At 43.3% G+C, this 14580-nt stretch overlaps 2 protein-coding genes across 5 annotated transcripts; one reads left to right on the top strand and one right to left on the bottom strand.

Moving 5' to 3' along the window:
- Positions 1–82: 82 nt before the first annotated feature.
- On the bottom strand, positions 83–4662 carry fads2 (fatty acid desaturase 2). 4 transcript variants are annotated; one of them, XM_037253650.1, is made up of 13 exons: positions 4630–4662; positions 3447–3654; positions 3272–3382; positions 2809–3006; positions 2637–2738; positions 2449–2574; positions 2303–2363; positions 2150–2226; positions 1641–1738; positions 634–730; positions 475–554; positions 285–410; positions 83–217 (listed from the first exon to the last, which is right to left on the bottom strand). In XM_037253650.1, exons 2-13 carry the CDS (start codon positions 3636–3638, stop codon positions 166–168), a joined length of 1320 nt encoding a protein of 439 aa, XP_037109545.1. In that variant the 5' UTR covers positions 3639–3654; positions 4630–4662; the 3' UTR covers positions 83–165. The 4 variants fall into 4 exon arrangements, with proteins under 4 accessions (XP_037109545.1, XP_037109546.1, XP_037109543.1 ...); XM_037253651.1 differs by lacking the exon at positions 4630–4662 and adding an exon at positions 4080–4311 and having other exon boundaries at positions 2637–2732; XM_037253648.1 differs by lacking the exon at positions 4630–4662 and adding an exon at positions 4080–4308.
- A 3550-nt stretch (positions 4663–8212) lies between these two features.
- On the top strand, positions 8213–9561 carry LOC119124054 (leucine-rich repeat-containing protein 10B). Its single transcript, XM_037253691.1, has one exon. The coding sequence runs from the start codon at positions 8221–8223 to the stop codon at positions 9355–9357; it is 1137 nt and encodes a 378-aa protein (XP_037109586.1). The 5' UTR covers positions 8213–8220; the 3' UTR covers positions 9358–9561.
- Positions 9562–14580: the final 5019 nt, after the last annotated feature.

The raw sequence follows: 14580 nt of genomic DNA, 5'->3' as shown, positions 1-14580 counted from the left end.
ACATCACTGTAGTTTGACAACAATGTGGTCCCTTTGATTATTAAAAGATGTAAAAAAGAAATTACATCAGTCCCCAAGAAAATCAGGGTAGACACTCCATTTTATAGTACAGAATCAAATACAATACAATCCCAGACAAAAAAAAAAGCTAATGTATGAAAATGATCATTTATGAAGATATGCATCAAGCCACAGACTCCCTGAAGTCTTCAGTGAACTGCAAAATGAAGACAGCAAGTGGTTAAAACACCAAGATGGATTTTTGTCCAAATAGCAGATGTTACCTGAAGACATCAACCAGACCTTCCCCCATTGTTTTCACTTGGTAAGAAATTTTATGTTTCTCACACAGGGCGCGCACCAGTGGCGCCACCCGGTGGTAGTTGTGACGCGGCATGGTTGGGAAAAGACTGCAACGCACAATGTAGCCATTTAGCTTCACAAGTTTCTTGCTATCCTGCTTAAAGGACTTACTGATGTTCTATCTGGAAATTGAGATGCCCACTGAACCAGTCGTTGAAGGGGGACGTCTCAATGTTGCAGGTGGCTTGTAGCTAAAGCACAAACGAGACACACGATGATTCTGAAGTAGTGACAACAAAATAAAAGTTGACTAGATTTCCAAGCTAGCACCTGCAAGCTGAGCCAGTCTTGATGCTTCTCGTGGTCAATGTCCATGGGGAGGTGATTCATCTGAGTCACCCACACGAACCAGTGGCTCTCTAGAAACCTGAGAAGCACACCAAAACGATGACCTTGAAGGTAAAGATTGAACGATTTGATTTGTTTGATGGATTTAGTTGAACAACAGTGGCCTCTGCAGGTGGTTACTGTTACATGACCTATGCACAAGTACTGTAACTATAGAAAATGCCCTTTTTTGTTGTTTGTATACCAACTATCGGGTCTCTAGGGTACCTGTCCAATCATCAAGTATGAAATTAAAACAATCAAGGATTTTTTTCCTATTTCTGAAAATGTGTCTATAACCTCTCCACAGAGGGTTTCTCTTCCCCTGATTTGGAAGCAAGGCTGGCTGAAGCTCTTGAGCGAGCCACTTGCCAATGATGGCAGGACAAAAACTGTGAAGCACGACAAATTCAGAAACACACACAGCCTCCAACAGTTGCGACGCCCCTGCTATCCTGTCAAAGCCAAAGGTAAGCAGAGCTGCACAGTTTTATTGGACACACAGAAATGAAGGAAATGCTTTATTGCATCCAAGCAGTGGGATCAAGTGCTAATGTTAGCATGACGTCAACAGGTTTGCTGTCATTGAAATAGTAAGAGTATTTTGAGACAAATTAATTTCTAATATATGCAATGGCAACAATCATCTTCATTTATGTTGGAATTATTCACAAGCTTCCGAACGTCTTTGTAAGATGGACTACAAGAATGAGCGCGCACTTAAGCACGTCGTTGCGAAGTAATATTGTCGGTTAATGGTCGCATAGTGTGACTTTGGTCAGCACTAAATCATTTACTTCACATTCGGGAGTAACCAAGGGCTCATTTTCCACCACAGTATTATTCAGCAATGATTTAAACCCACAACCCTGGCAGCCACAGCACATTAACTTTACATCAAATAGATGATTTGAAAAGGCATGAGCTTATTGAAATACTAAATCACTTACCTGACAAACATGATGAGCGCCACTGAGCCCAGGAGACCATAAAGTGGAACATAACAACTGAAGTAGCGAAGGTAGTAAGAAAAGCACCAGACCATATCCTTCAGAAGAAAAAAAAACGTCTTAATATAACGAACCGATGATAATTCTTTACTCTGTCTTACATAGTAAAGCCAAATAGAAGCCATTTTTAAACTAGAGCCTATTGGGAAATGAAGCGGTTATCAATAATGTACAATACCACACAGTGAATATTAAGTGTTCTCCACTTTGACAAAGTTTGGTAGACAAATCAGTGAATTATTTAGCATGCAAATGACCAAGGCCTCCAAATGAGGTATTGTTTTTGAGCACGCAAGCTAACTAACTTGTTAGCAAGTTTCCGAATAACATGCTAACTCGTCAGCAAGTTTCCTAACAACATGCTAGTCTTAAATATTTACGAGCAAAAAAAAAAAAACCCTCTTCCTAACTGTTTCCAAATTCACAATTGAGCAGAGGCGTCCTCTTACCACCCAGTCACACCGTGAGATCATCACACGCATGATTTGAAGTTGGAAATAAATTGGAATTAGCAGTGGAGGTCCAACTAAAACGAAACATTGGAACATTGAATTCATTGATTCAGATTGTATTTTAAAAGAGGGAAAAGAATAGGAGAATACCCAGGAAGAAGTAGTGGTGCTGATGGTTGTAGGGCAGAAGTTTGATCTTTTTGGTGCCATACTGTGAAAGAAAGACGATTGCTGGGTTAGGATGGCAGGAGCATGTTGGGTGCTGGTGGCTAGGTCAGCCATTAAGTAAAACTTGCCTCTACAGGCTGAGTGGCTCCGACAACAAATATCTTCAGCATGTTGACGTCGGGGTCTTTACTAAAGACGTTGGGTTTAGCGTGATGCTGAAAGTGTCGATGATTCCACCAGTTAGCAGAACCTCCCTGTAGATGAGAAAACGTTCTTTCCTTCCACGTCATTAGGGTTGTACAAGACGTTCTGTTACCTTCAAGTGCCCAATGAGAAATTGTTGCGTAAGATGATTCCATGAGGATTTCTTGAAGACAGACAGATGACCAAAATCATGCTGCAGCCATCCAGCCTGGATCTTACAAGAGAAAAGAGGCCTCAGTTTTTGCATAGAATAACTCGACAGGTAGTCACGTTGTTGCTATTACCTGTGCAGTTGCCATTAAGATGGAACAGAGCGCCGTCGGGATCCAGCCGGTCCCCCCGAGACGTATGAGCAACCAGGCTAGGAGCTCCATCAGCAGGATGTGAGCCAAATGGGCTAAGAAGAACAAAGAGTGGGCCCGAAACAGACCCTTTTGCTCTGCATATGCATGTAAAGCCCGGAAGTCCTGGATGACTGCAACCTGGAAAACGGGGAGGAGCATAAACACGCACCGTGAGGATTTCGGAAATCCAACCGTTGAGACCCTCAAGTCACTCAAGACCTGAAGTTGGAGACCTACATGAATACCATCCTCAAAAAGGCCCAACAGAGGATGTAAAGAGGCATTGGTGGCCACAATATTTGGTCATGTGACTTTTGTAAGCGCAAGAGCAGTTGTGATGGATGAAAATTAGGAAAGATTATTTTTAATTCTTATTCCAAAAAACAATTTTGATGGTTCTTACATTTTTCTCTCTGTCTTGGCTAGGTTCTGTTTCCGCCAGCTCTCCAATCAGCAAGGGCTTTAAAAAGCGTTGCACATACTTCTTGTCAGGATGAAAAGCAGTAAACGCTTCCTAGACAAAAAAAATGTTTTTTTTTATAAAAACATCACACAAAAAAATCCCAAGCATCACATACCGTGGCATCCTCTCCAGCATAATGCCGGATGACCCGAAAGCCTCCAGGATGCCTCTTGGCCCACTCGGTGACGCAGTACACCTTCCGATTGATCACCAACCACTGGTCATTTCTGCTGCAGTGTTTCTGCACCTCTTCCCAGGTGAAAAGAGCGCTTCCCGCTGGCTCTGTCTGCTGGTCCCCGGCACCCATTCCTCAGAGCCACAGTCTAAAGCACACAGTGGCTGGGAAAGTTGGTACAGTGTGCTGTGTAGACAGCTACGTTTTTTTTTTTTTTTTTTACCCGTTGCTGTGTGCTCGCAGCCTGCTTGTAACGCAAGTTAACGAGGACAATGAGCAGAGGAACAGACACATAAATAATTTATGATGAATTTGATATGCGGGATGCTGTTAATGTCAAATTGGACGTGCATCATGATTACACACCTGAGCTCCGCTACAATTCATGTCATATTGTAATATTAATATAGTCCAAAAATAGACACGAATACGACGTTACCAAACCACATTTTAGCACTGTCACATTAATCGCAATAATATCAATCGCAAATATATCAATATCGACTGCGAGGGTGTTTCTGTCTGCAGGATTGGAGCGTTAAGACAAAAAATAAAATAAAATAATAGACTCACATATTTTGGGTTGGTCTCACGCTCTGCGCTTTAGAAGCACACGCGGGCGCGCCTGTACAACTCACTCATCCTGTTCGGATCCATTTATAAAATTGTGAACAACTGCCGAATTAGAATGTATTTACCTCGTTTTGCCTAGCTGACTATTTCATGGTGTCATTCATTACAAATTCCGAGGCGATCTTCCGACGGCTTTTGGACCAATCGGCGTACAGTAAATAAAGGACCGGCTTCATGGTGCCCAAATGTGTCAAATACGCCCATCTACTTGTATGAATATGGACGACTGTTACTTTAACATTAGTATGCAGTTAGTGTTAATGTATTTTTTCTTATAATTTTTCTATTATACACGTTTCTTATTAAAGTTAAAAATCAAACCGATGTAAATTCACATTAAAGGTATTAGCAGTATTTAATAATGGTTCTAACTAGATTTTAAATTTAGTATTTCTGTCTGTCCGTCCAATGTGTTAAGCCATATATGCAATTTATTAACTAAACAATTCAAATTAAAGCAATCATTTTGTGACTGCATTTTAATACTGACCTCAACCAGCAGGAAGTACAAACGAGCAGCTCAGACAGACACTTGTGCTCAGGTGGATAAAACACGTGTACTCGCATCTGTGATCGTCCTAAAAAAAAAAAAATTACCAAAAAAATTCAAATGACATGATTTGCGTTTGGAACATGGTGGAGTGCCATGAAAACACTCCATGTGTAGTGATTCATTGGGTCACTGTCTGTCAGCTCGGTGCAAGCGAGAGGTTGTCAGACGGGTGCTTCGCTTTATTTGCTGCTCGGTACCATCAAGCCACTATTTGCAGTCATCAAACAAAACAAATCAACACATTGCCCGTCCAAAGATTAGAACGACCTGTAATGAAGCACACTGACAGGCTGTCTTTTTAAAAACGCCAAACACGATGACCTTGTTCTTTTTTTAAACAAAATTCAACAGTTTATTTGTTTCTCCATGCTGTAGTCCACACTCAAAGATCAAACATGAATAATAAAATGATAAGACAAACAAAATTGCTTATATAAAAGCAGAGAGCTTTTTGGGGGGGTTTGGAAAATATTGTGAGATTCATAACCTACGTTGGGCCTCTCTATTCCTCTGCTTCTCGTCCCGAAGTTCCTTTCCCGAGGTCTAGTGCTTCTTTAAAATTTCTGAAGCCAATATCTATGTGACATCACTTTGAAAGAGGTCTGCTCTCAAAGCTCAACGAAGGTCTACATGCATAGTGTCTATTTGGTCGCCCTTCCAATCAAAGGCATCAAAGACACCAATTGTAAGTCATTCTCCTATGATATAATATGCTATCTAATTATAATTTGTCTACAAAAAGGATCACATCACAGATGCACAGATATTTACCACGGCATCATTTTTTCATTTGCATTCACCTCTACAGTCACATTCATTGACCTCTTCAGCTGTCTCGTCTGTTGTCTGCTGCTCTAAGCGGGCCGAGTCATTTCAGGACAATGTGGAACAGAAAAGTGCAAATCAGCATATCAGACAGGATTATCCTCAAGCAGCCAGTCACCCCCCTCTCCCCTCATGCCACCTCCTCGCCGGGCCGCTTCAAAAATCGAGGCGTTGAACATCTGACCCCAGCAGCTTTGCAAGGCTTTTCTTCACAGTCGTAATACATTTACATAGTGGTCTGGAAGGATGAAGTCATTTCATAGACACATCTGACTTTTTTGACAAACATCATTTTGAAATTATGACATTAACATAGTACAGAAAATAATTTCATGTTTCAATGCCTATGATATCGTGATGGCCTTGGACACCAGACGGCAGAATAATACAAACACAGTGTATGATAAAGAAGAGTTTCATAAATAAGTGACAACACATAATATTAGTTGTCTTTGTTAAGAGGGCATCAATATGAGTTTTGTTAGACTGTCTACTGCAATTTGAATTATGTGCTAGCATTAAACTCAAACTAGGGGACTTTTGTAAGTTTAGTTAAACATACTTGCAAATACAGTGGAGCTTCGGTTTTCGAACACAATCCGTTCCAGAAGGCTGTTCGAGAAGTGAATCGTTCGAATTCCGAATCATATTATCCCATTACAAATAATGGGAAAAGATTAATCCGTTCCAGGCCCAAAAAACAACAACGCCTTTTTTAAGCATTTTTTTCATTTGCGCATTTTTGTCCAATCGCGCAACTGCAGCGCACCGCTGAACGCGCAACCGTAGCGCGTCGCCAACCGCGCAACTGCACCGCGCTCGTCGCATTATTGTGACAGAGCCGTCGTTGAAATTTAGAAAATATTTTTAAAGTCCTGATGTACTTTCCAAAATTTAAGTGGACATCAGTGCGCAGGGAGCTTAATTTTGTCCGATTGCGCAACTGCAGCGCACTGCCGAACGCGCAACCGTTGCGCGCCGCCGACCGCGCAACTGCACCGCGCTGGTCGCATTATTGTGACAGAGCGGTCGCTAAAATTTCGAAAATATTTTTAAAATCCTAAAAATTTAAGTGGACCTCAGTGCGCAGGGAGCTTAATTTGGTCCGATCGCGCAACTGCAGCGCGCCGGGCGCTCAGTGTCGCATTGCTTTAGGAGCGTCTTTGTGTTTTAGGATGGCTTCACTGCTCCCACTTGCTTCCTTTGGAGGCATGATTAGAGTTGATGCAATCCTCAGAGTAACGAGAACGTAATAACGAACGGAGTCAGTTGGCATGCGGGTCCTCTCGGCTCATCTCGCGAGGTTCGACAACCGAATTTCGTCCGACATCCGAAGCAAATAAATCTCGAATTTTTTGTTCGAATACCGATTTGTTCGAGAACCGGGACGTTCGAAAACCGAGGCTCCACTGTACTTATTATTAAAGCAGCACTGTTGAATTATTCACTGTCTGCTAATTGTTGCCACCCTTTAGTGAACTTTTTCTGTTTGAACTGAAGAGAAACGAGGTCACTTGTAAGAAGAGGCGCCACTGTGCGTCATCATGCGGCACAAGAAGGCACGCTCAGTTTCAACTGTACTCACTTCATTTGATTGCACAATATTTATGAGCCAGAAAAATATTACACACATTATGACATAAACTAAGAATATGTTCCGACCCTGTAGATTGCAAAAATAGTTGTGCATGGTCATTGTGACATTGCTATAACAACAAAGTGGCTGTTGGTCAAGGACTGTCACGTTGTCCTGTGTTTGTGTGGCTGCTTTGTGTCCTGTTAGCCGAATGTTACCAGAGGTTGTCGTCACAGCTTTTAAACTGGTCAATAAAAAGCTGTGAGACAAACCAACGGCTCATATTTATTTCTCCGATTGTAAATACCATTCATCAGTTTCGCAAATATTTTCCCATCCATAGTTTCCACCTTAGCTTGTTGTCAGGTTTTCCTTTGTCATGAATTTAAAAATGAGGCAAGTTAGTATCGATTGATACTCACGCACTTGATAATGTGATGTGATGCCCAGCCGTTCCGGTTACACAGTGGGGGAGAGGGAAGGAAAGAAGGAAGGAAGGAAGGAAGGGGGAGGAAGCGCAGCAGTTGAATGTGAACCTTCTCCCCGATGGCAACACGCGAACGGCTTGCGGTCAGCTTTGCAGTGTTGCTAAAATGTGCAATTACTTGCGCCTTTGTGGAACAGACCTTCGGATGGACCTCGGCTCGTTTCTAATGGGGACTAGCCGCACCAACTTCCTTTAAGTGTTTTTCGTTGCCGTCGGCGGGGTCACCGAGTTGAGCTGGACAGTTGCCGACAATTTAAAGCGCTAAGGTTGAACCTGTATTAATGAGTGTTGATCATGTGATCTAAAAGGTGTTTAAAAATTAATGATAGCAAAGCGTCAGACTGGCAAAGACTCAACTCAAAATTGACTTTTATATATTTGACCTTGACTACCTGCAGTACTACTACTACTACTACTATTACTACTACTATTATTATTACTACTATTACTATTTTTATTATTCGGCATTGTGCTAGATGAAGGCACATAGAGACGCCTAGTGGAGTGCGGCATGGCGATAGTTAATTGGCCTGAGGCGTGATGTTTTTTTGCAAGCTCAAAACAAAAGCGGCTACCAAGTTGGTCTGTCATCACATCACATGACTGCTCTGACTCAAGCGCAGAGTCAGGGGGCCACAGAATGGGCAACTCCTCCGGGAAGGGCGAGGGCGACGAGGAGGAAGACGAGGAGGAGGGAAAAGACGGCGAAGAGGTGGAAATAGTGCAGAGGAAGAAAAAGAAGAAAAAAGAGGAGGAAGTGGAAGAAGAACTTCCACTGGGGGTGGATGAGTTGTTGGAAAGCGGAGATCCAGTCTTGGACTTGAGCTACCGGAAATTTAAGCGCTTACCTGCTCGGGTTTGCGGACTGACGCATGTGGAGAAGCTTTACGTTTGTGGAAATAGCCTGCGTGTTCTTCCTGAGGGTATCACCCAGCTACAAGGTCTGCGGATTCTTGCCCTGGACTTCAACAAGATGGAGGATGTTCCTCTGGCCATTTGTCAGCTGGCTCACCTCAGCCGCCTCTACCTGGGCAGCAACCGCCTCATGACACTCCCGCCCGAGCTGAAGAACCTTCGGAATCTCCGCTGCCTGTGGCTGGAGAGCAACTACTTTCAATGGTTTCCGAAAGAACTTTATGAACTTCCCAAACTAAAGTCCCTGCAGATAGGTGACAACCGCCTCAAGACGTTGCCTCCTGACCTGTGCCGCATGGAGACGTTGAGGGGACTGTGGCTCTACGGGAATCGCTTCCAGACTTTCCCTAAAGTCCTTCTAAACATGGAGGGCTTGGAGATCCTGGACCTGGACCGCAACAAGATATCCGAGTTCCCCAGCCTGAAGCGCCTCCAGTCCCTTCGTCTCTTCTCCTATGACCACAACCCGGTCAAGGAGCCTCCTAAAGTGGGTGAGGAGGTGATAGTGGTCGGGGAGGGCGCTGCGGAGTTTTTGGAGGAGCGTGAGGCCAGAAAGGACAGAAGACGACAGGAGGAAGAGGAGGCGGCTCTGGCGGGAGAGGAGCCCATCATTCACGGCATTTTGAAGAACAGCAGCGCCAAACGAGATGCCGACGAAGAGGACGGGGAGGAGGCCGGGTCTCCGGTCCTCGAGTACGACGGTGGCGAGCTGGAGTATGACGAGGAGGCGTTTGAGTACGAGACGGAGGAACTGATCTGCGGGGCCGAGGGCTTGGAGTACGAAGGAGAGGAGCTGGAGTACGACAGGGCTTACGTGGATTATGAATATGAGGAGGACATGGAGACGAGGGTAGAGGCATGACATCAAACCTCCATCCAGACTATCTGCAGGCAGGTGGACAACAGGCTTCTTTGCTCCTGTTTTTATTTACTTTTCTCTTTTGCTGTGAACATGAAAGTATGAGTTTCATCTCAGGCTACTGTGAAGCAGAGCAGAACTGTGCGTGTGTTGTAGTATTAAATTGCCACCCACCTGAGGAAGTCACTGTCAATCATTTCTGATAAAAGAAGCGCACCAGTTGCTCTCAGCTGCAAAATAGCAGCAGTGTATTGCTGAAATGGATTAACAGCATGTGCATTCATTTCAATGGGGGAAGAAAATTTGAGATACATTTGTCAACGTCATAGACTACAAATAATGTATTTTAGTTCTTGCTATCTATGCCAACAAAGTATATGTGATAGGAAGAACAATTATATGCTGGTCCACTAGATCAGTGGTCCCCAACCTTTTTTGCGCTACGGACCGGTTACGTGTCAGAAATATTTTCGTGGACCGGCCTTTATATAAATAAATAATACATTCATATAAATAAATAAAACATTTATAATAAATATATAAATACGATGAAATAAAGTGATACGACTGGCATAAAAACAAGTATAAACGACATACATTTTTTTTATTAGTAATCATTTATTCATTATTTATTACATTTTATTAATAAAACTCACCATTACGTTGAATTAGTGGGAGCACTGAGCTTGTTTCTCAGAAACGAGCCAGTCCCATCTAGGCGTACTCGGAGACAATGACACCCAAAGTGGTTAAGGTTTGTCAAGTCAAGTCAAGTCAAATTTATTTGTATAGCCCTAAATCACAAGCAGTCTCAAAGGGCTTCACATAGACAAAAATTGACAATTAATCTCAAGGCATCCCCTGATCTTAAGCTTAAGGGCAAGGAAAAACTCAAAAAACCCCTACCAGGGGAAATGAGAAACCTTGAGAAGGGACCACAGATGGAAGGATCCCCCTTTCAGGATCACCAGGCTGCAATGGATGCAGAGAGGGCACAAATAATACATAATATGAAAATCAATGAAAAAGTGGATGTCCAAATCAAAGCGAAGAGCTGCCGGAGGAGCCCTCAATTGTCCTGGCAGTGTCTTCGAGGAGGTTGAGCTGCAGTTCCCCCATCCTGAATTGGTCCACGAGAATCCAGATAGCCGCTGTCAGCTTGGGTGCCAGCTAACCACCTCCCCAGCCGGGGAGGGGTGGGGGAGGGTGGTTGGGTGGGGAGAGGGAGAGAAAACAAACTCCAGCCGAATCGGCCACTACAGGTTAATTAAAGGCCATATCATAGAAATGTGTGTTTAAACGTGTCTTAAATGTTTCTACTGAGGTAGCAGTTCTAATATCCATTGATAGGGCATCCCAAAGCTCTGGAGCCCGAATAGAAAATGCTCTAGACCCTGCAGACATTTTCTTGGCCCTCGGTGTCACTAAAAGACTAGCGTTTTGCGAATGAAGGTTACGAGACGGAACATAAGGAACAACTAGGTCGACGAGATATGAAGGCGCTAAGCCATGCAGTGATTTATAGGTTAATAGAAGAACCTTGAAGTCACATCTTAAATGGACCGGGAGCCAATGGCTAATATTGGGGTAATGTGATCAAATTTTCTTGTGCGTGAGAGCAGCCTCGCAGCAGCATTTTGTACAAACTGTAGACTTTTGATGCGGGACTTAGGAAGACCAGAGAATAATATATTACAGTAGTCCAGGCGTGACGTGACGAACGCATGTATAATAGTTTCCGCATCACCGGTCGAGAGGATCGGACGAATCTTTGCAATATTACGAAGGTGAAAAAACGCAATTCTGGTTATATTCTTAATGTGCTTTTGAAAGGAGAGCGTTTGGTCAAATATTACCCCGAGATTAGTTACAGTATCGCTCTGAGTGATAGTACGGTTATCTATAGTTATAGTGGTTTCCTTAAATAAATGTTGATAACGAGTTGGACCAATTATCAACATCTCAGTTTTATTTGGGTTAAGACGAAGGAAGTTGAGAGACATCCATTGCTTGATCTCCGCAAGGCACGCCTCAAGATTACAACAATCCCGCGGATCTGTCATCGATAACGGCATATATAATTGGGTGTCATCCGCGTAGCATTGAAAACTAATATTATATTTACGTATTATGTCCCCAAGCGGAATCATATAAATATTAAATAGAATTGGTCCGAGTACCGATCCCTGTGGGACACCACACGTAACATTATAGAGCTCAGAGGACGTATTGCCATGGACCACTCGGTGCGTCCTGTCTGATAGATAGGAATGGAACCAGCCTAGTGCTGACCCTGAAATACCAACACAACTTTTAAGACGCCCTAATAAAATATCGAAGTCTACAGTGTCGAAGGCAGCACTAAGATCGAGTAGTAACAATACAGATGAAGTGTTTGAATCCATAGCTATGAGGAGATCGTTAGTCACTTTAGCAAGTGCTGTCTCAGTGGAATGATTAGCTCTAAAACCAGACTGAAAAGAGTCATATCGATTATTGGCGACCATGTAATCAATAAGCTGCTGCGCTACTACTTTTTCAAGAAGTTTTGCTATGAATGGGAGGTTTGAAACTGGCCTATAATTACTGAGACAGTCCGGGTCAAGATTTGGTCGCTTAAGTAACGGTTTAATGATAGCGGTTTTAAAGGCTGTTGGCACTATCCCAGAGGAGACAGACAGATTGATTATATTTAAGACGGACGGTCCTAAAATTTGAAATAATTCTTTAAGTAGTTTGTCTGGAAGAGGGTCGAGTAAACATGTTGTTTGTTTAGCCCAGGGGTGGGCAAACCTTTTGACTCGCGGGCCGAACTGGGTTCTAAATTTGGACCGGAGGGCCGAACCAGGAGCAGATGGACGTAATGTTTGTGTGAAGTAATATAAGCGACCTGTAAAGGTCATTGCATAAAAGATTTTGGCCTTTAGTAGGTAGTAAAGCATGGATATTCCAAACAAGTTTTTTGAAAACAAATGCATTTATTAACAGCATTAAAAAAAAAACAAATTCACTAAAAAACTGTTATCAGTGATTCTCATAAAATACGACACTGTTATTATGAATAACAGTCTCCATCACTTCAGTGCCTGCAGGTCAGATTAATGAAAGATGTTTATCTTATGAGATCACATCAAACGGTAAACATTCTGACCAAATATATCATCTTGAAGAATCGGTGAAAGCATACATCCAAATAAAGTAATCAAAACGGCAACACGGGGAGGGGTATCTGAAAATCAGAGCAGTTTTAACTCACAAACACCTGATAACAGAGGTGAGGAAACGGGAAACACTTTCTTAAAGTAAGCCTTAAGAACTTTACAGGTTAAGATTAGTCGCAAACAGGTGGTGCATCAATGTCCTTGGGCATCCTGCATTGTTTGAAAATGAGAATGGTCGCTAGTTTCAATCCCTGCTATGTGTACAAATCATATTCAAAATGCATTTTTTTACAACAAACTTGAGAGCCTCCCCTTCATTTTCAGTGGGAACAGTGTTGTTGGTCTCCCTTTTTTGCTAGTGCGTCATAGTCTGGAGTAAAATTTGTTGTGGCAATTCTTAGGAGAGATCCGAGGTGTTGGTCCGTTTACCTCGATCTGTGACGGGTTGATGTTGACGTTCATGTGGCTGAATGTCACGTCGCGTACGTCGAGCCAAATTGGCCACTCTTTTTTAAACACTCGGCACTGTGTCCACCTTGCTTTTCCTTGGGCGACTCATTTTAATAGAAGGATTCCAGGGGAAGGTTTGTGGGTGGCTTTAGCGTCAAACTGTATCTGAAAGCTCAGCGCGCGAATTACAAGAATGCTGTCGTCACAGCCCACGCTCTAAATTCGGGACTGATACAAATAGAGCGCGAGTGCGCCATGTCCGTACTACTGAGTACGTACACGCACTTGTGAGTGTGCACCGAGCTTTCTGACACGGCTTCCGGTAGTAAATGCGCAGGCGAGCGGTTCCCCATCTACTGGGGAAACGCAGTCATTGCAGGCAAAATGACAAAAAAAAAGTTGAATAATACAATTAATTCAGGGTTGGCGGGCCGGATTAAACGGTCCCGTGGGCCGGATGTGGCCCGCGGGCCGTAGTTTGCCCATCCCTGCCCTAGCCCTAAGCTTCAGGGAGGTGTATGGTTTTATGGGGCAGCACACGAGTAACTGTGTTGCAAATTTTTCCATGATAAACTATGACAAGTCCCACCCGGATTTGAACTCGAGTCGCTAAGGTGAGAGGCCAGAGCACTAACAACTACACTATGGAACCTTCGCCTACGCCATATGGAAAGTAAGTAAGTATATGGTTTAATGGAGCAGCTCAAGCGAATAGTATGGAATGGCATAAGGTACAAGGCATCACCTGTGTGGAGTGGGCTTCTTCTCAGTAAAATATGTACCTTGGCTCAATAAAGCTTGGGAAATACTGTCCAAGTGTACCCGTTTCTGTTCGTGGAAGTATACATCACTTTACAGAATTTACACTGCGTCTGTTTAATGTACCTAGCGGCACACCTCAAGGCGACCATGTGTCTTGGATTTAGAGCTACAAAATATTTATGACGTGGTAAACACATGAGCCTCTTTCCGGTGTCAGCATTGTGTAAGCACTGTTGTAAAGTCCAACAAAGAAGCGTGGCCAGACCATAAAAGGCAAGTCCACATGGAGGTCGGCTACAAACGGGTAGCAAGTAATGATTTTGCTCACTAGCGCTACCTCCTTGTAGGTCAGGGCCTCCGTTCCATCAGCAACTTTGTATACTTATTTTTTTCCCACTTCTGCATCCACACTTCCTCTACCTGTCTCTCTGAACGTGAACATGTTCTCCTCTCATCCCCACAGTCATTATTCATGGAGGGTTCTAAGCGTAACGCAATCCTCGTATCTTTTTTCCTCACATTGAAAGAGTGAAATATTTATCCCCCGCGCGCTGAAATATTCATGCTGCCGCATACTCTCATGTGTCTGCCTGTCTTTGCTACTGGTGTTGCCCAGCATACTCAATCTGATGATTGCTTTACTGGAATATTTATCATCCGAGGAACACAAGATTCACGCATGAAGGGGAATGCATTAAATATCAAGATGCAAACAAATATATTTTTCATTATTATTACCAGCTCAGTGGCCTAGTGGTAGAGTGTCCTCCCTGAGCGTGGAAGGTTGTGGGTTCAAACCCTGGCCGGGTCATACCAAAGACTATAAAAATGGGACCCATTTCTTCCCTGCTTG

The sequence above is a fragment of the Syngnathus acus genome, chromosome 6 (genome assembly GCF_901709675.1).
Source record: "Syngnathus acus chromosome 6, fSynAcu1.2, whole genome shotgun sequence".
Lineage (NCBI taxonomy): Eukaryota > Metazoa > Chordata > Actinopteri > Syngnathiformes > Syngnathidae > Syngnathus > Syngnathus acus.
The sequence above is the reverse complement of the archived record's forward strand: the minus strand, read 5'-3'. Positions and strand labels throughout refer to the sequence as shown.

What these genes read in the sequence shown, in the direction of transcription:
- LOC119124054 (XM_037253691.1), top strand. Translation starts at nt 8,221, where the DNA reads ATGGGCAACTCCTCCGGGAAGGGCGAGGGCGACGAGGAGGAAGACGAG.
- fads2 (XM_037253650.1), bottom strand. Translation starts at nt 3,638, where the DNA reads ATGGGTGCCGGGGACCAGCAGACAGAGCCAGCGGGAAGCGCTCTTTTC. An exon ending in TTCTCATTGGGCACTTGAAG is followed by an intron (nt 2,575 to 2,636) that starts GTAACAGAACGT and finishes TCTCATCTACAG; the next exon opens with GGAGGTTCTGCTAACTGGTG. An exon ending in AAGACTGGCTCAGCTTGCAG is followed by an intron (nt 555 to 633) that starts GTGCTAGCTTGG and finishes TTTGTGCTTTAG; the next exon opens with CTACAAGCCACCTGCAACAT.